This window comes from Rhamphochromis longiceps, linkage group LG16, assembly GCF_057381845.1.
Source record: "Rhamphochromis longiceps isolate RC_006_pf linkage group LG16, R_longiceps_female_GT1.1, whole genome shotgun sequence".
Taxonomy (NCBI): domain Eukaryota; kingdom Metazoa; phylum Chordata; class Actinopteri; order Cichliformes; family Cichlidae; genus Rhamphochromis; species Rhamphochromis longiceps.
Genome location: NC_140572.1, coordinates 33,239,539 through 33,260,440, shown reverse-complemented (window position 1 = coordinate 33,260,440; position 20,902 = coordinate 33,239,539). Strand labels below are relative to the sequence as shown.

The window sequence follows — 20,902 nt, the reverse complement described above, 5'->3', positions numbered from 1 at the left end:
ATGAATGAACTGATTTGAGCTCCGCTGAGGAGGAGGAGAGGCTCCCTGGGATCAGTGCGATCTCATCTGAGTAAAATCATAAAATCAAAATCTTTTCCAGGAAGAAAAACAAATAGGATTTCTTCTTCATTCAAGCAGAATGAAGCCAAGTGCTTTTAAAAAAGGACTCGAGTAAATTATTAATCCGGGTCTCCTCCGCCTGTGCCATCCTAGCCTACTTTTCTTGGCACTTTGGGGGAAGCACACTGACTTGTTGCTCTCCATGACACTTCCCAGGCCATACATTATACATGCAGCTATTCTGCACAGATCATGCATACTCGTCATCACAGCCATGAAACTGGAGCTGCTGTACTGTGAAAGTCTTGAGCCACCCATTATTTCTTTATATTTTGCTACCAAGAAGCCAGACTCTGCACCGTTTTTGTTTTTAATTGGTTTAGAGCAGCAGATCTCCAGACTTTCTGAAGGTCTTCCAAATCTTTTCTTTAGACATTGGCTTGAAGCCTCATCAGAAATGGTCTCAGTGGCTGCCAAGAAGCCATTCTTAAGGGGGAGGCTCTGTTGGACATCTTGTCAATATCAGTGAAAACGAATGCAAGAAGGCACCATCAGATTTTGATCCACCATACATTTCCATCTGGAAAGCATTTGATTGGCATCAGCTTCATTTTTCAGAATGACAATGATTCCAAACTGACTGCCAGTGCAGTAAAATCATACTGGGATAAAGAATCATACAGTGGAATGCTATCAGTCATGGATTGGCCTCCCCATTCAAAGAAGAGCTTTGAATGTCCTTCAAGAAGCCTGGAGAACTATTCCTGAAGATTATTTAATGAAATTATAAGAAGGCTGCCTCAGAGAGTTCAGGGTGTGCTGAAGAATAAAGGTGATCATACTAAATATTGACATTCAAAGTCATTAGAATTGGCAAGAACGCTGTTTTCACCTTAAATCCTGTATTTTCATGTGTGTTGGCACGTATCTGAATAAATCACTGCAGCTATATCAACAACATATCAAGAAATGAGGGGTGGCTCAAGACTTTTGCACAGCACTGCAGGTGATGTTTTGTGATGTATTCAGGGTTAAAAACAGCTTAAACACTTAAAATTTCTAACACTGTTTTTAATGCCACATCACAGCTGACACAACCAGAGAAAATTACATCATTTCCTTCAGGTTGTTGGGTGTTTTTGGTGCGTTTAGATGCGACAAGTAAAGAAAGCTCTGCTAGGTTTTTCTTCATCCTCCACATCTCATATCACAGAGAACGAGGCCATTTATGTTTAATTTCAAGTCCTATGTTGTAATGGAGCTGATGGAGGGAGGCGCAGTTCATCAAACTGTCATTTTCGCTCACAATTCTGGCTTCTAGTCCATCAACAAACACCGTTTTGTCTGGTTTCACACATTCTCCTTCACTTTTGTCCCTCCATAAAAGTCCAGATTCACTCCCCAGCAGGCCGTGGCAGGCTGACATCACTTCTTATTAAGATATTTCATTGATTTTATAATTAAAGTTAATGGAAATTCACTTAATTAAAGAGACATACCTGTTTTTTTAATTAATCCAAAGTCTGTTAAGTAACCATGTTAAATAATCTCCGGGAACACCATAATCTGGTGTTAAGTTCTTACAGTCTCTTATAGTCAGCACAAGAAACAAGTAAGAAATAAGGTCAGCTTAAAGCGCCGCACTGAAAGGACGCATTAGACTTACAGTGATGATGTGTGTCACTGTCATGTGCATCAATCATACGTTCCCTGAGATGGCACTCAGTCATAAACACAGCTGCACATTAATACAAATGTAATATGGATGGAGCTTTTGTACTGCAAGCATCATTCACCCATTCATACACACACATTCTATGCCTAAGCTCATTTAACCTAACCTCACACACTCCAACCAATGCACTGGAGGAAACTCAGGGTTCAGTATCTTACCCAGCGATACTTGGTCATGCAGAAAGGCCAGACGTCACTGGACTTAAACTCCATCTCTCTGCTTGCTAGCAGAAAGTGCTGCTGCTTTCAGTAACCTGCATTTTGGATATTTTGATTGGCGCGTGACCAGAGCCTGACAACCAATCCTATTGGACTAGAGCGAGTCAGTCAGTCTTACAATGAGAGCTTTGTTAGGACCAGCGGTGGAACAATCAAGTATTGATGCATTTATTGTAAAGCTTTAGTTCATTTTTATTTAGCAGGCTTAAAAATATATGATGCTGTATTATTTTTAGATAAAGTTACCCAGCAGTATAAACAGTAAGTAAAATCATCTCCAGATGCAACATTAAAGCGATATTCACATGAATGAAAATCTGATTATGTTGTGTATTTGCCTCTGCGTAAAAGAGTTTTTAACCTCCACAAAAAGGAAAAACATCCAGACTGTGGTTTTAAAAATATTAACTGGATTTTTAAAAGTGGGTTTAATTTACAGAAGAATGAAACACAAATTTGTTTATTCAGTGGTGGGAAATAATTATACATTCTTCTTCTGTCAAGCAAGGTAACAGACTTACTGCTTCAACAACATATGGACCAATCTTTCTTATATATATCGCCTCTGTCAGTGCGCCCCAGGGTGGCTGTGGCTACAATGTAGCTTGCCATCACCAGTGTGTGAATGTGTGTGTGAATGGGTGGATGACAGGTTGTGTAAAGCGCTTTGGGGTCCTTAGGGACTAGAAAAGCGCTATACAAATACAGGCCATTTACCATTTACCATATTCATGTATGTAGGGTACTTTTACTTTTGGTACTTTAAGTATAATTTGGTATTAATGTATCTGTGGTTAAACAGGGACTTCTAGGTAAAGGGTCAACATGCTTCCTTTCACAAAAGTACCTTACAAAAAGTACCTATCAGAGGTACTTTTGAAAGGTACTTTTTCTCATTACCTGAAAACTTTCACCAGCAGGGGGCAGCAGTTAACATCTAATGCAAAGATATTTCTGATCTGCTGCTGCTTTTTTAAACGTTTAATATTTCCTTTTAACTCCGCCTAAATTTCCTCAAGAGTAAATTGTGAAACAAAAATAATGATTTGTCTGGTTGACTCACTACACCATCTAGTGGTGCTAATTTGCATGGCATAAAAGTACAGCCTGACCCTAGTTCACCTTCAGTAGGTATCTCTTCAACACAGTACAAAGATGTTTTGGATATAAAGTCTTAGCAACCTTTTTTTCATATTCTTGAGCTTTAAATACTTATGCAGCTTCTTTTTGAGTAATACACCCATATGGAGGCTCAGGGGGCCTGGAAATCATATTAAATGTTCTCCACTCTTCTACAGTTTATTTATTTCTGATCAAATATCCTGATGTTCTCATTATTTAAAACATGTGTATTTTAGAGATTTTAAAATTGCACTATACGATTAACATCTTTTTAATTTTAGGACTTTAGAGCCTGGTGTGAGACATCCTGAAACCTATAAGGCCTCATTTTCAGATTAATGAATTCAAAACCTTGTTAATTTTTAAGAATCTGCAGGAAGCCTGGTATTTAAACACACACTCACACACAGACACACACAGAAAACCAATGAGCATGACATTTCAGCGCGCAGGTCAGTGCTGTGCGTCCTCACCCTTCCAGCTGCTGTGCGTATCCACGGAGACAGATGTCAGCAGAGGCAGCAGGCTGAGCGGCGACCACCGAGGTCCAGAGCATCCCTCGTCCGCCTCACATCGGCAGACCACCCGAGGAGGAGCAGTGCCGCGACTCCACGATCTGGGTCAGAGTCATCCTGAAGAAGAACGCAGACATCACAGGCCCGCATGGATCCTAACATCCAGCCGCAGTCGCAGCATCCTCCTCCTCCTCCGTCTGCAGCTGCTTCGGATGCAATGAATTCCACCGAGACTCAGACGGGAGCAAATCCATGAGGTTCTCTCATCCACGCTCGACGACGGCTCTCTGCTGCTGTATGAGAATCTAACTGCATCAAGCATCAGTGAAAGACTGCCTCCTCCTCTTCCTCCTCCTCCTCCTCTCCCTGCCTCTGCCTAATTCCCTGCTTTATCGCTCTATTTCTGTCTTTCTCTAATGCTCACCCATATTTCCACTTCACTGCGCCCTCTTCCTCTCTCTCTTTCCCGCTCTTCCTCTCTAATTCTCAGCTGTGTCTCAGCACTCCGCTCAGCCTGTGCCCAGAGGATGTTGAACATGTGTTCAGGATGGGGGTTGGGGGACTAATGACTTCATAGGTGGCACTCTTACTTCTCCCACTGATAGGTTAGGGAGGACGGCACCCTGCGCTAACTGTTTAAAGATAAAAATCAGAGCCTGGCCTCTTTTTTTTCCCGTCTTTGTAAACGTTCCTATATTTGAAGCAAACACTTGCTTAGATGAGATTAACCATGAGGCTGAAGGAAATCTGTGGAAGGACAGCTCTGCAGGAATGAAATGAGAGGAGGGATGAGTGAGCCACAGTACTCCACGTTATAGAAGAGGAGCAGAGGGGAAAGGGAAGATGTGGGAGGCAGAATAAAAATGGACAAACAGTGGAAAGAGGGAGGGGGGAGGAGAAAAGAGAGCTTTGGAATATTTATAGAAGACTGAAGCGGAGAAATAAGCTCTATTTCTGTGCTGTGACACCCGGTTGCATCTCGGATGATACACTGTCAGGCTAAGTCAAATCAAAGGCATCCTATGGTGCCTCTGCAGCAGCAAGCAAAGAGAAATTTGCCTTTATTTCGAGCAGATTACACATTTCGTTCAGGCTTCGGTGGCAAAGCATCTCTGATTCCGGGATCTGCAGACGGAAGAGTGCTTAATCAAGGAAATGATGGCCTTGTGACAATCATGAGAGCCGCTTGACTGAGTCACAAAACTGGTGTGGTCTGCTGGGGGGCAGCATCTCTGCTGGGGACAGGAAGAGACTGAACAGGGTGATCCGAAGGGCCAGCTCTGTTCTAGGATGCCCTCTGGACCCAGTGGAGGTGGTGAGTGACAGGAGAATGGCGGCTAAGCTGTCATCCCTGTTGGACAACGTCTCCCACCCCATGCAGCAGACTGTGACAGCACTGAGCAGCTCCTTCAGTGGGAGACTGCGGCACCCACGGTGTGGGACGGAGAGATTTCGCAGGTCTTTCCTCCCCACTGCTGTCAGACTCCACAACAAAGACTTTAACTGAACAAACACACACATCCACACATGTGCAATAACACTAAGTGCAATAATCCTTTCTGGCATCGTTGTATTTTTACTCAGTTGTATATAGCATTCGTATTCTATTTTTATCTTATTGTATATTTTTATTCTATTTTATTCTACTGTATATAGTATATTATTTTATTCTATTCTGTACAGCTGTGTACTGTATTTATTCTTATTGTATTCTAATTTTTGCGTCATAACTTTTGCACTGTCCACTTCCTGCTGTGACAAAACAAATTTCCCACGTGTGGGACTAATAAAGGTTATCTTATCTTATCTTAAAACGAGGTTAATGTGGGAGGGAGAAGAAGGGGGTGCACAAATATGAAATCCAAATAAAAAATCCTTTCCCTGTTAACCGAGGAGGAATGAGTCAAAATAGATTCAATGTTCCAGACACGTCACTCTGACTGCAAATTTAAAAACGTACGTTCATACGTCTGTGTGTGTGCGTGTGTGTGGAGAACAGGATACCTCTGGGCTTATGCTGTGACCTAGATAAGGCCTTGATGCTCCCAAGTCTGTCAGGCAGAGTGTATCCGAGTGTGTGTGTGGCATCCCATAGAGTAAATGCATGTGTGTCTAAATGCAGAAGAGAGAGAGAGATGAAACGAAGCTGCACGGCTGCGATGCCTGTGTGACTAAGAGCCTCAGCTGGATGACATACAAATGGGTGACCGTTCACACAGCAAGAAAGCTAATCCAAACACACAGGGATACAAAAACTGCAAGTCTTCAGCCTCTCGCTGCAACCTTACGTCACATTGAATGCAGAAAACCTGTAAAATTACACAACATAACGAAAGCATAGTAAACTCAAGCCCTGATGCCAAAGCTCGTCCCTCTCCATGCAAGACTCAGTGAATCACCCCTCCACCGTTTGGGTGTAAAGCTTAACAGCTTAACGCCCACTATGGATGTAGATTAGATTGTTACGGGCTCTTAGATTTCCCTTCCATATGGCATAAAATTAAACACTTCTGAGGCTTTTTACCTCCATATAGCCCAGATTAATATAACATAATGAACCAAACCCATACCCCCTTCACTCTATTACTCTGCAGCTATTCAGTGCATTATCAGAATCAGAATCAGAATCAGAATACTTTATTGATCCCTGGGGGAAATTATTTTTTGTTACAGTGCTCCATTTTAAACCAACATTAAGACAAGACAGACAATACACTAACTAAGAATAGTACAATATATACATATATATACATACATACATACATAAGTCACTCATAAATAAATAGTTGGAAAAGAAACATGTGTAGTTGTAGCAGTAACCAGTGTGTTAAGTGGATGCGTTGTACAGGGAGATGGCCACAGGCAGGAATGATTTCCTGTGTCGTTCAGTGGTGCTTTTCGGTAATCTCAGTCTCTCACTGAACGAGCTCCTGTGACTGACCAACATGTCATGGAGTGGGTGGGAGGTGTTATCCAACATTGTCTTTATCTTGGACAGCATCCGCCTCTCCGACACCACCTTGAGGGAGTCCAGCTCCATCCCCACAACATTGCTGGCCTTACGGATTAGTTTATTAAGTCTGTTGGCATCTGCGACCCTCAGCCTGCTCCCCCAGCATGCAACAGCATAGAGGATCGCACTGGCCACAACAGACTCATAGAAAATCCTCAGCATTTTCTGGCAGATGTTGAAGGACCTCAGTCGCCTCAAAAAATAGAGACGACTCTGGCCCTTCCTGTAAAGTGCTGTGGTGTTTTTAGCCCAGTCCAGTTTATTGTCAATGTGTACTCCAAGGTATTTATAGTCCTCCACAATGTCAACACTGACCCCCTGAATTGAAACAGGGGTCAAGTGTTTCCTGGTCTTCCTGAAGTCCACGATCAGTTCCTTGGTCTTTGCCACGTTGAGCTGCAGATGATTCTGCTCACACCACGTGACAAAGGAGTCGACCACAGCCCGGTACTCTGTCTCATCATCCCTGCTGATGCATCCAACCACCGCAGAGTCATCAGAAAACTTCTGAAGATGGCAGGTCTCTGTGCAGTGGCTGAAGTCTGTGGTGTAGAGGGTGAAGAGGAAGGGGGAGAGGACAGTCCCCTGTGGTGCCCCTGTGTTGCTGATCACCTTGTCAGACACACACTGTGGGAGACGTACATATTGTGGTCTTCCTGTCAGGTAATCAACAATCCAGGACACCAGAGAAGCATCCACCTGCATCGCTGCTAACTTATCACCCAGGAGGGTCGGCCTGATGGTGTTGAAAGCACTGGAAAAGTCAAAAAACATGACCCTCACAGTGCTCGCTTATGTAAAAATGACAGGAATCATTTCGCCCCAGTTAATTCTTGACCTGTCCTCTGGCCAGATTTGTCATTAAAGGGTTAATCCCGTGCAGCAGGAGCTCTGAAAATTTAACGAAAGGACAGAAAACTCGGTAGGCTTTAAACGGGCGCGGGACAAAAATAGCAGTTTCTCACACAGATGGCGACTCTCCCACAGAGTCACGCATGGCAAAAAAAATGATGGGAAAAAACTCATCAGCAGAGACTCATCAGTAAACACAAGCGTCCTATTTGCTCCAAACAGGATATGACACATATGCATGTGGAGAGCGCTGTCTCCAATTTCACTCTGGAGAGCGACACGCTCAAAATGTCACCGTTTTCACTCTTTGGCAAGTTCAGAGACTTTGAAGTAAATACTCCCAAAGCAGGAAGGCATTCAGAGGTCAGGTGTGTTATTCTACACAGACTCTTGAAAAAAAAAAAAACCCCACCAAAAGTATAAAAGTGGCAGTAACTCATAAACGGTTCAACACTCCTGTCAAACTCGTTGAATTAAAGTTGACATTCTGCACTTCAATCACATGCTGTTTGGTTGATTTAAAATCTACTTATGGAGTTACATAACTGTATGTCTTCTTCTTCTTTTGGTGACTCCCTTTTAGGGGTCACTGCAGTATTCCTATCATACTCCTCTGATCCACCAACCATCCGCATGTCCTCCTTCACTACATCCATGAATCTTCTCTGAGGTTTGCGTCTTCTTCTCCTGCCTGGCAGCTCCATCCTCAGCATCCTTTGTCCAAACCTTCTCAGCCTTGTCTCTATAACTTTGTCTGTCGTCTACCAACGTCACAGTTCACAGACGCTAATGCCTGACCTTACCCGTCGACCTGTCCATCACCTCTGCAAACAAGGAACTCAGAGCACCCTCACCTTTGACCCCATCCGTCATTCCAACTCCACTGCACTCTATGTGAACTTGTGAAAAAAATACCAAAAGAAAAGCATCAACTGTTAAACTTTTTATTAAATGTGATGTTTTTAGTCTAAAGGTAATCACACAAACTGATCAGTCATCACTCAATGTTTCAGTTTCTCTCGGTGAGTTTATCTGTTTTTTCAGTTCTTCTGACTGACTTTTTTGCTCATTTATTTAACAGGCACCACAGCGAGGAGTCACAAAATAGTGACTCTGTAGGTCAAACTGGGAGGAGATGATGCAACAGAATGCCTCATGTTTTATTAATAAAGTTTAGTGTATTGATGACATATCACAGGGAGAGGAATATGATATATTGCTATATCAGGGGTTTGTCCTGCTCTGGGGAAACACAGAGGTTCATAAATCTAAATCTGAGAACCCTGAAAGTGAAGACCTCCTGACTTCAAATAGAAAAACTATTGATGCTATAAACTGTATTTGTGCAGCGGTAGAACATAAAGCAGCACCGGTGGTACCTGAGGGCTCAATAACAGTCAGTTTCCATGGTAACGGAGGCGGAATCTATCACAGATTATCGATTTTAGTTTTTGTTTTCACATGCGGATCCTGCGCTGCTCTTTCCAGAACTCGGCAATCCCCTGAGACAGAGCATACTCTGCTAGGCCCCTGCAATCACGGGGGGTGAACCCCACCAAGGCCGTGCCCTTCATGCTGACCCCCTGTCTCCCTGCCAGCTCGGCGACCCTCGCCGTGATGAGGGAAGCCGGAGCGTGACAGTACGACTCGCCGCCGATGCTGAAAGACGGCCAGGGTTCACCTGCGGTGAGGTGATCTGGCGGGGTCCCCTTCACGCTTTCCACATTACAAGCGATTTCCACAGCACCCCCGTGTGGTAGGGCCAGCACCTGCACTCCAGGCAGGCCTCCCGGCGTCGACTCCCTGATGGCTTTGGCGATGCTGCGCCCCAAAGAGACGTCCTGGGTGTCAATTGTGACATTGCAGTTCATGACGTAGGGACCTGCCCCGACACCTGCAGGAGATCAGACAAATCGGAACTAAAGGAGCTTCTTTAAATCAATAACAACATTTTTTGCAGATTTTTACTAGTGAGACAAAAGTTGCATAGCAATCCTCTTCCTTCTGAAGTCTTATTCACATTCAGAAACAGATTGTTCTACTAGTGCTCTGCAGTCCTCAGCCCTAAAAAATGGTCAGTGGCAGAAGCTGTACTGAAAGCTGAAGAGGAATGGACACAGCACAGTCCCCCGTGTCAGACAGAGCACTGCCCAGTCTTACAGACTACATGTCTATCAGGTGGTGTGAGGTGAGCCAGGACTAGTCTCTCCAGCTCTGCATCAGATGTGAAGTGAGGGCAACTGGTTGACAGTCATTTTTCTTGGATAGTGACGACTTCTTTGGTACATGTAGTTCACCAGATGTTCTCCGGAACACTATGAATCCTCGATCTCCTGTCTTGTTTGCCTCCAGTAAATTATTTTTTTTCTTTACAAATCCAGCAGTGCTTATAATAGAGACTAAATGTTGCAAAGGCAACAACAGGATACCTCGGCTGTGTGAATCTGATGCTTAACACCTTTTAGTTAGATTCAGAATGTGCTAACAGGCTCAGTGGCCTGACTTTCTTTTTATCTGGTAACACGTCAATGTTATTTTTTTTAGCTGTGAGAACTTTTCAGATTTTTCCTTTCAAAGGTCAGAATAGAGAAGGGAGACAGCCTGTGGTCAGACTAACAAACAAACAAAGATAAAGTCACCTGTGTTGTGTAATCACACCAAAGAGACACTCTAACCTTCATTACCTGCTACCTCTGGCTCACCTGTGAGGCCGAATCGTTTCTGTGGCTGCGGCCCCACGTCGGCCCTGATCGCCCGCAGGTCTGGCATCTTCTTGAACCAGCCCATCTCCTTCCTCCTGTGCGCCAGCCCTCGCTGTAAGGGGAAGTCTGCCCAGCCAAACAGGAAGGCACTGGTGCCCCGGACCCTCTCTGTAAGTCCCTGAGCCACAGCTGAGCCCAAGCAAGAGCACAGACACATTTCAGCTGACTGGCATACGGAGTGCACGTCATCACGTGCACACAAATTCAGAAACGCAAAGGTGCAAAGACCGTGACGGACCAAAACACACCCGCGGGAATGTAATTCAGACGGATGGAAAATACGGACACATGGGCTGCTTATTACATGCATGCATGAATACAGTGCTTGTTAGTGGGTTGGCCAATTACCATTTTTCAATCACACCACACAGATTAGCATACAGAGTGCAGTCTGCAGGCATGAGGGCAAAGTGTTGAGTTATTGCTCATTATCAGATAGACACATGGCTGCGAAGTCAGCTGGTAAACTGTGAAAGTAATCAACAGCCCAAGAAAATAGAAAAGACGTCACATTATCAGCTACATGCAGGTGAGACATGCTTGTAGAGACACAGTGGATGAGCTCATGACCGAAAATGTACTGAGGAATAATAAAAACTACATACACCCTGCTGAATATGTCTGTGAACACACATTGAGAATTTATTTTAAGTCACATGTGATATTTGTCTAAAGAACTAAAAATAAATTACGAGCACTGACAGCCAGTGAGGATTTAAAATATAGCTGTGATTCCCAACCAGGGGTACATGTTAGATAGGATTTTAGGGTTATGTGGGAAGTTGTGTTCAACTAATCTAAAAAAAAAATGCAATAACAAGTAGATCTTAAAATATTTTACTGGAAAAGTTAGCAGCGGTAGCAACAGGGTAACTCAAATATATAAATGATTTAAATAGGTAGATAAATAAATAGTTAAATAATGACTGGAAAGAAAGGGAGAAGGCTTGAATTTATAAAATAACAACTAAACCTTTGAGAAGTTTTCATATAATAAACAAATTCAAATTTTAAACAAATATAATGCATAACTGTTGAAATAACTCACCTGGCTAACAGTATGGAAACCTTTTTTTAGCTAAACCACTAGCTAAAAAAGCAAGGCTAGCAGTTAAAATCATTAGCCAAAAATGTGCTGTTAGTAAATAATTAGAATTGCTTTTTAAAATTATAACAAAGGGGGGAAATATCCAACTATTAACTTTTGAAATAGCTAAATAATAATTAGGTTAAAGGGCTAGCAGTTGAAAATGTCATCTTAAAATGTATACTAACAAATAAAATTGTTAGCTTAACATGACAGACAAATATTTTAAATGGGTAAAAATTATAAATGAAAAGTTTTAAATACTTAGCTAAAGGATATCTAGCTAAAAGTTGAAATTATTAGCTAAAACATAATTAAATGATGTTAGCTAAACAGATAAATATTTGAAACTACAAGCTTACTAGCAATTAAAAACATACGATAAAAGTATCGATTAATTGAAATAGCAAAACAAAAACTATGAATGAAAGTAGGGTTAGCAGTTGAATATTAAAGGGTTAATAAACACAGGAATTATTAGCTAAAAGTATGAGTAGTAGTGGAAATACTGCATTTCGTTGCCCTGTACCTGTGCATGTGCAATGACAATAAAGTTGAATTCTATTCTATTCTATTCTAAATTTTTAGGCAAGGCAAGGCAAGGCAAATTTATTTGTATAGCACAATTCAACAACAAGGTGATTCAAAGTACTTTACAGAGACATTAGAAACAAAAACAAATAAAAAGCATGATTTAAAATTTTAGGTGAATTAATGGAGAAACTCAGAAGGTTAGTCAAACAATAATTAGTTTGAATGAACACTTCATTTGATGACGGGGTATTTAAGGAGGGTACAGTGTTTCAGGGGTACATTAACTCTCAGGAACACTGTGAAACACATACCGAGCGCCTCTTTAGTACAGTCCTCTGCCCTCACCTCCTCCCCCAGTGGGTAGATGGGTATGAGGTCAACAGCGCCCATGCATGGATGGACTCCTGTATGAGTTTGCATGTCAATCAACCCACACGCCTTCTCGCATGCACACAGGATCGCCTCCCCTGGAAAACATTAAAAAACAACACCAAATAAAAGCTGCAAACTTTGACTGCTTTCACTGTTAAGGCTGTCGTGTTTCGAACAAGGATTCGTAGAAATGATTTTTTTCTCTGTGATCCTTGTTAGAAAAAGGTTCTTACTGGGGTTTTTTTTATGTGTCTTTAAATCCCTCACAAAGCTTATTAAAGGATTGGAAGCTGGAGCTGAACCCATTCATCCATCTCTCAGGAGCAAGAGAGTGAATATGGAACATGTTAGAAGCACAAATACAAAGAGGACTTACTGATCGAGTCGATGCTGGACACAATAGTGATGACAGAGCGGTTGTAGTCATAATCATTAAAGATGTTTAACACCGTGGTCCCCTCACGCCTCACACCTGAAGCACAATAAAGACAATACATGTGAATAAATGTCTAATAACAGGTTATATTTTACAGGTAAAGGGCAAATTTAGTGCTTAGAGTAGGGTGGTTATCTGATTATCATCTGGCGCCATCATGGATGACATAACTGCGTACAGGCAGTGATTTTACAGCTAAGAGTTGGGTATATGTAGTGGCTTGCCCTTCAAACTGAGGCTGTAAATAGTTTACCAGCAGTTAGCTCGTGTTGAAATTCAAACTTTTTTTTCCGCTGGTACCTTGAACTCACCTTCAGTATTGTACAATGCTGCTTTGGCCACCGTCTCCACCAGATCCTTCCTGCGAGCTTCAGAAACATTGAGGAGACACGCCACCAGTCTCCTGCCCAAAGAGCTCGAGGCCATGTTTTATCAGGTATGCAGAACTGGGAAAGTAGAAATGCAGCCACTCATTAGATGAAAATTTGAATGTGTAACCAATAAAACGCAATCATGGGAAAAAGAAAGTCCATATTCTTTCAATTCCAAGGGTTCATATATGACAACATTTTAAAAATCCTTAACATTATTTACCCGTTTCAGATGACCAACTCTATCTGTCAGACAGATGGCCTCACATTTCACTCTACAATACTTTGGTATGCCGAAGAGTTCATGGTCAACTCAGGCCAACCCTCCACCACTGTGCTTGACAACTGGTACAATTGGTACGAGCTAAAAATGGCTGCATTAGTTACATTTTAAAATTTGTAATTATCCCAGCATGTATCAAAGTACCAGCCAGGTGACATTTTCCCCATGTTTTTGCTGTTGCACCCACTTCTTTGAGCTCATTCCTTTGAGAAGTTCAGGAAATACTGTTTTTATTTCAACTGTTTGATGATAAATGGTACAGTTCATAGAGCTGCATCTTCATCCCATCAAAAAATGAAGCAGTGAAATAATACTTTTGATTTTTAATGCAATTCTAAGTGTAACATGGATACTCAAGCAGCAACAGAATACGTACATGGGCTATGAAAAGTTCTCCAATAAATATAAGCTGCTGCACAGTGTGTTTAAAAGCTGAAGTTACCTTCCAGCAGATGAATGGAACTCTTCTTATGTGCAGAATGACCTTGATTAGTTTATATGGTTAATTATCAGTCATATAATTATTCAGTGCAGTTTATAGGAATTATTAAGCCGAGTGGCGGTGCAATGGTTTACCCATTGTGTCTGCACAGCTGTTTGCACAGCTGTAGAACATGTACAAAGTCCAGCCTGGTGTAAACTAATTTGCTGTGTTATGCAGGCGGAACCAAACATGTCAGTGGCACACTTGAAGTATGTGCAGCGTTTATAAGGAAAAAGGGGCAATATAAACTATTTCTGCGGGAAAACACTCACTTTGCACTCGCTTCAGCGCAGCCGCTGCGAACCCACCCACATCAAGATCCACGGAAAGGTAAACACGTTCATTTTATGTGTTCAGCTAAACTTTGGAAGTCTCAGCACAAGATGGTTCCACCCCGATCCCAACCATAGACATTTTGAGATGTGTTTATGTATGTGCGGTCCTCGTATGTATTTTTTTAAAAAATAAAAAAGGTCTGGGGTGTAAATATTTTTTCCTGGACATGCTGTTACCTACTTATTATTTTTGGAAAATAATACAAATTCCATAAAATTATGAAAACATTCGAAAAAAAATTAATTAGTGGTTTAATCAGTGTCAATTTTATTTATGTTTTATATCCATAAATATCCTCGGCTCACATCGATGACAGTTCACGTTTCTCACCACAAACGTGGTGTTTTATACGATTGCTTTGTTCTTCCCTTGGCGTCGTTAGACCGCGCGGACGAAAACGGAAATACAAAGGAGGGACTCATCCGATTCCTACCGACGAGAAAACTCAACACATGCGCAGTAGCGCGTACGTTTCCTGTCACTGCAGTCGTTTGTTATTTCGGTGGGTTTGTTTTTGTTAAACAGCGCCTCTTTGTGGACAAAAGGAGACTCTAAAACTGTGACAGTGAAGTAAATCTTGGACGTTTATTCCGCAGGTGTCGTAATGTGAGGCGGACAGCGGTTGTAGACGCCGTGTAGTTGTAATTGTTTGCGTATAATAAGGCTGTGTGGCCCGGTTTGGCGCTACCCGCTGATAATGTGATGCTAACTGACAGCAGCATGGAGCGAGTGCGCAGATGAGGAAAAACGCCAGCTCATTTTCTTATTTTAGAGTCCATGCTAGCCGAACGAGCAGCAGTACTGTTGTCGCCTCTTGGCCAGGACTCCCTTGCAAAAGAGGTTTTTAATCTCAATGGGACTTTTCCTGGTTAAATAAAGGTTAATAAATAATAATAATAAAGTACTGGACCTGACTTTAATAACTGCGGCCAAAGCGATGACGACGTCACCCTCCGAGCTCCGGGGGCTCCACGCCTCGGCAAGCCGGGATGCACTGTCGGGAACCCCGCTGCAGAAGCTGCAGAGGCTGCCCGCGGTGCCCGGGAACCTCCCCAACCGAGTGAACGACCTGCTGCTCCTGCGGCCTGACCCGGAGGAGCAGGAAAAGAGCAACAACCGGCACGCGGTGTTTTTTCACGGGGATATTCAGGTGAGAGTGATGGAGAAGGTCTCAGGTGGACATGGCTGCCATGGCGAAATTAATCACTGAATACGATTACTGAGGCAGCTCTGTGCCACCTCCTGTGTGTTTAATGTTGGAATCAGTCAATGATTTCTTTCAACAAACCAAATAAAAATGCGGGGAGGCCAGTCCATGGCTGATAGTGCTCCATTGTGTGTGATTCTGTCCAGGTATGATTTTACTGCCTCTGCAGTGCGCTTTGGATCATTGTCATGCTGAAAAATGAAGCTGTTGCCAATCAGACCTTTTCCCCATGGTATTTCATGGAGCATCAAAATCTGACAGTTCACTTTTGCCGAGATTTCCAACACCACTGGCTGAAATTAAACCATGACAGAGCCTCCACTTTCTTTTACAGATAGATGCTCACTGTGCTAACTCTCTCCTGATCTCCTCCGTACACACTGATGATGATTTGAACCAAATATTAGGACTTATCACTCCATCAGCCCTGTTGCCACTCATTTTCAGTCCAGTTCTTGTGTGGTTTCGCATACTTTAGCCTTTTCTTACAGTGAGACATTTCGGATGTGGCTTCAGGCTTTATTCCCCTGAAAATGGTCAGGAAAAAGTACAGGACTCAGCTGTGCTGCTCTTGTTCTGAGATCATGTAGGACCTCTATGTTGCAAAAAGCAGTTGTAAAACTTCTCATTTCTCTCTGTGCAGAACTTCCAGGAGGAGATGGCGCTGCAGCCTGAGGGTGCCCAGTGGCTCTCCTGGAGCCTGGAGAGGGTCGCCTTCACTCTGGGCTGCCGTTTCCCTGATAGACACGTGTGGGTGGTGAGAGCCTCGCGCATGTACCTGCACAAGTTCAGCTGCTACCAGAACTTTGTGGAGAGCAACATGTTCGGGGCTCCGGAGCACTCTCCATACTCTGCTGACTCTGGAGCGTTTCACCACCTCAGGTTTGTTACTGGAGCTCATTTTGTCTTGTTGAGATATTATTTAACTTGATTACTTTGGCTAAATTTTATCCGGCCTATATATCAGTTAAGAATAAATTAAGAAAGGTGTAGAGGCTTAAAAAGCCACCTGCAAGCTAAATCATCTAGCTCACAGATGATGACACAGAAAAGGGCAATTTAATGGTGAACGCGTTTCCCGTGTCTTTTCCCAGTTTTCCAAATTTTATGTTTTTGGAAAACATGACCAGGTCTAAAGGTGTGAAGGACAGGAAAATGTTGCTGTAATTCTTTGAGATGATTTTGGATCTTTTCTCTGAGTCTGAGCAGCGTTTCTGACCACAGGGCCCTGCTGAGCCACGGCATGGAGCGAGCCAGCCTGCCAGACCCGCTCCAACCACAGGGCGGCGCTGACAGCATCCCCTCAGGCTTCTCCTTGACCCTGGTGGGCTTCAGCAAAGGCTGCGTGGTCCTGAACCAGATGGTGTACGAGCTGCCCGGGGCCCGTGCTGATCCGCAGATGTCACCCTTCGTCAAGCACATCTCTGACATGTTCTGGCTGGATGGTGGCCACCCGGGGGGCAGTGAGACCTGGGTGACAGACAAGCAGGTCCTGAAGGAGCTGGCCGGCAGCGGCGTGTCGATCCATGCCCACGTGACCCCTTACGAGGTGTGCGACCCGATGCGGGCCTGGGTGGGCCGCGAGCACGGACACTTCATCAAAACTCTGGAGGAGTTCGGGGCGTGTCCAAGCAAGAAGCTGCACTTCAAGGACGAGCCGCCCTCCATCGAGAACCACTTCAGGGTCATCCAGGAGTTTTGAGCGCTTTATGTGATCTTTGTGTCTTATTGCTGGTCTTACCTCAAACCTTCAGATTTAAGGGCTCAGATGAGTCGGATGCTGGTTTGTTAAACGCGCTAACCCTGAGGTGGGACGAGCTTTCCTCTGTTCTCCACTGTCTCCCTCTGAAAGTCCTTCAGGCTAAATGAAAGCTTTTCCATTTGCTCAGACTTTATGTTGCTGCCGAGCTGCTGGTTAATATCCGGTTAGTTTCTCTAACTCAACTTGTTTGCGTGTTTAGCTGCAGCAGAAAAGCTTCTTACATTCTTTCTATACCTGCACTAGCATTGAGCTCATTTTAGACACATGAATGTTTGAGAATCCGGTCTCCGGGTGGACGTCATCAGCAGGAATATCTGCTGATTGTGTTTTAACTGTAATGAAATAACAAGCAGACACTTAAAGTGTTTGAGTTCATTCCTTCAGTTTGATGCTGATGGTGGATTTCCATCAATGACGAGTCAGAAAAAGGACAAAAAAGCAGTTTAGATTTATATTTTTAAGATAAGACACTGCAGGCTAGCAGAACTGTTCACTTTTTGAAGCCATTGAAGTTCCAAAACCAGACTTTAAAAAAAAAAAAAAATCTTAATTAAGATTAATTATCTCACAACGAGTTATGTGTGTAAATTGCAGACTGCTTAAAAAAAAAAAGTGCCTGCAGCGTCTCCTCTTAAATCGCTGCAGTACGTTTTATTCTGACACACAGTCACTTCAAGGTGTGTTCACTACGTATTCTGGAGCCGTCACATTTCACATGGTCTTCATCAGCACAGGATGTTCTGCTGATGAAGACCATGGGGCTCATAGGTCAGCTCTGTCATCACGTTTGGAAATCAACTTTTAAACGGTACAACTATAACAACAACCAAAAACTTTCATATTTTACTATAAATGTTTTTAAAATATCAGATTTTATGTTTTCCTGGAGAAAAAAAAAAGTCCATCTGCACAGATTTGTTTTTTGTTTTCAGTAAAATGCAATAATAAGAAGGAACACTCAGGTGCTTTAGTATTTGGGCAGCGGGGCAGTTTTAGTTTTTTGCTTTGATTAAATCTGAATCGCACCATGTGATTAATCTGTAGATGACAGTTGGGTGCTTCTCTTCTGGCCTGAATTGCTTTGGGGTGAGCTGTACAGATGTCTGTCTTCTTTTAAATATTATGGAACTCTATAAATCACCTATCATATTTTTGGATCTTTGAGTAGGTGGGTCGTGACTCCTCCTTTCAGAGAGGGTGTGTGGGAGTTCTCCACACCAGTCTACATGTGTTTTGTGGACTTTGGGATGGTTTGGCTGGGGTGACCTGTAGGGGGTGTTCCTGGACTCCGGGATATCAGGCACGCTGTTAAAAGCACTTTGGAGCCTGCAGCTGCAACGAGAGCTTGGTTCACTTCTCCATCAATAAGCCAGACTCCCTCAGGGTTGACCTTTGACGCTGATTCTGTTTACAGCTTTCATGAATAGAATATCAGAACAGAGGCTGTGGGGTTTGGTGCTGTGGATGCTGTACTGATCTGTTTTTTGTGAAGAGCGAGCTGATGATCTACACCTACATCCACAAGCTGTGGATGCTGACTGAAAGGTGTCCAGGACACCAGAGGTGGAAATGAGCTTCCTCTGAAGGCTTTGGGCTTTTGGGGGTGTCTGAGTAGAGCAGCTGCTTTGCCACATTTAAAGGCATTGGTTGAGGTGTAGTGGATGTCCTGGATAACTTTGAGGCCCACGACTGCTTGGATAGATCATGTCTGCTGGCTTGGGTGGTACAGCGAGGATGTGTGGCCTTGGCGTCTTCGTTTAGGTCACTGCTCCTGTGACTTAGACCCAAAGAACTGGTAGAAACTGGATGAGTCTAATTAGTGGAAACAGATGTTGCTGTTGGTTGTTTCAAACACTAGAAGGCGAGTGCCATCTAGTTCTAGGTGAAGGTGGACATCTTTACAGCTAATATCTCCAAAACCATCTATGGACCCCCTGTCCAGATACTTTTGGATCTGAATGTATCTCATGGTGGCAGATGTGATGTGTTTTTATGACACTGGGTGGGGAGAAGGACAAAAAAAATCTGTAAACTTGCTTGCTGTGTCCAATTAATGAAGTGGATTATTCCTGTAGGACTTCTGGTAGCTGGCAGGGCAGCATGCACTGTACATCCATCTGTATGATCTCTGTATGAGCTTAAATAGCATCTTTGCACTTTGCTGATGGCTGCGAGTCGTTCTGCTGAATGTAACTTCAGATGCATTCCATTGTTTACTACTCGCTGTATGTTGTGCTGTGTTTTTTTTTGTTTTTTTGTTTTTTTTTAAAACAAAAAAACTGAGTGGATTTGACCTTTTAAAGGAGCTCAGCTGTGATTGGTTTTGTTCTTAGACTCTGTACTGCTGTATGAGTCAGTTAAAATAATCCTTATTTATGTCACATGCTCTCAAAATGTCATTTAGTGGCTGTAACAGTCAAAGAAACTTACTGTCTGGACTATCTCATTAAACGTCCACTGAGTGGGAGTTCTTGAAGCAAATCAATGAAGTATTTAAATATTAAAATGCAAAGCTGAAACAATTCTTCTAACATGGAACAAAGGTCATCAGTTTTTATATAGTTGTTACATGTACCCAACAAATATCCCTGGGAGGGTTGATTGAGGAAGAGTATGTAGGATCAGCCTCTGCTAGTGCCAACTCAGATATGCCGATTGTCCCGCTGTGGTGACCTTTGAACTGAAAGAAGCTCTTAAGGTACTTTGAGCTGATCCATTATATTTAACAAGGCTTGGGACTGGTGCTAAGAGCACAGCAGCTCACATTTGGTCCTCCAGTGTTTAGCTCCATGGTGCAGTGGTCATGATATCAGCTTCCATATATGAGCCTTTATTAGTCTTTGTAGCCCGATTCCTACCATTCACACTGATGGTGGGTAAATGGTAAATGGCCTGTATTTGTATAGCGCTTTTCTAGTCCCTAAGGACCCCAAAGCGCTTTACACAACCTGTCATCCACCCATTCACACACACATGGGTGACATAAAAACCCTATAAAGATAATGATGTATATTAAAAGGTTAATATGAAGTGTTTGAAACATTTTTAATCAGCATCCACTGTTGTTGGGGTGCGTGCGTGCGTGTTTGACAAAAATATGTAAAAACATAACATATCGGGACCCCTTTAGAGCAGTGTTTCCCAACCGGTGTGCTGTGGACGATTATCTGGTTCTATCCGATTAGTAAGTCAGCGGTCCTCAACCTTTTTTGCGCCACGGACCGGTTTATGCCCACAATATTTTCACGGACCGGCCTTTAAGGCGTCGCGGATAAATACAACAAAAAACTAGTACCTGCTCTGATTAAATGGGTTGACAATTCCTAGTAAAACAGAAGGAGAAATTAGTCACGCTGTAAGACTGTGCAGTGCAAAATAGCAATAGATAAATATTTGAAAAGGAAAAAGTCAATCTGAGATGAGTCCTGGAGAAAGTTCTGACCCAGATGAAGGCCCTAGCATGACTAGTGGTCAGAAGAAAGCAAAAAAGGTATACTGGGGACAAACTGAGCCAATTCCGCTATACCTGGTGGGCGGGGAAAAATTATCAATATGCTTTTTGTGACATTTGTTTGTTGGTGTGCGGTGTGATTTTTCTAATGTGAAATATGTACTGTGGCTCCAAAAGGTTGGGAAACACTGCTGAGAGTTACTGAGCTACTGGTTTCCAGTCTGTGCCTGCTCACTGGTACACACTGACACAGTATGACCCAGTATGAACTCTCAGCTCTGCAGGGCCAACAGGGGGCAGCG

General features: G+C 43.1%; 3 protein-coding genes across 4 annotated transcripts in view; 1 reads left to right on the top strand and 2 right to left on the bottom strand.

Moving 5' to 3' along the window:
- LOC146651510 (nck-associated protein 5-like) overlaps window positions 1-3,969 on the bottom strand; it is a 90,614-nt gene extending 86,645 nt beyond the window's left edge. Inside the window, exon 1 of the mRNA XM_085384522.1 lies at window positions 3,609-3,969. The gene's annotated coding sequence lies outside the window, so the exon portion shown is untranslated. The remainder of the gene's footprint in view (window positions 1-3,608) is intronic.
- Window positions 3,970-8,495: 4,526 nt separating this feature from the next.
- ftcdnl1 (formiminotransferase cyclodeaminase N-terminal like 1) lies at window positions 8,496-14,212 on the bottom strand. 2 transcript variants are annotated; one of them, XM_085384801.1, is made up of 6 exons: window positions 13,803-13,942; window positions 13,018-13,152; window positions 12,647-12,742; window positions 12,210-12,365; window positions 10,218-10,406; window positions 8,496-9,409 (listed from the first exon to the last, which is right to left on the bottom strand). In XM_085384801.1, the coding sequence occupies exons 2-6, from the start codon at window positions 13,130-13,132 to the stop codon at window positions 8,973-8,975; spliced, it is 993 nt and encodes a 330-aa protein (XP_085240927.1). In that variant the 5' UTR covers window positions 13,133-13,152; window positions 13,803-13,942; the 3' UTR covers window positions 8,496-8,972. The 2 variants fall into 2 exon arrangements, with proteins under 2 accessions (XP_085240927.1, XP_085240926.1); XM_085384800.1 differs by lacking the exon at window positions 13,803-13,942 and adding an exon at window positions 14,117-14,212 and having other exon boundaries at window positions 8,497-9,409.
- Window positions 14,058-20,038, top strand: lg16h2orf69 (linkage group 16 C2orf69 homolog). Its single transcript, XM_085384802.1, has 3 exons — window positions 14,058-15,330; window positions 16,031-16,269; window positions 16,612-20,038. The coding sequence occupies exons 1-3, from the start codon at window positions 15,118-15,120 to the stop codon at window positions 17,087-17,089; spliced, it is 930 nt and encodes a 309-aa protein (XP_085240928.1). The 5' UTR covers window positions 14,058-15,117; the 3' UTR covers window positions 17,090-20,038.
- Window positions 20,039-20,902: the final 864 nt, after the last annotated feature.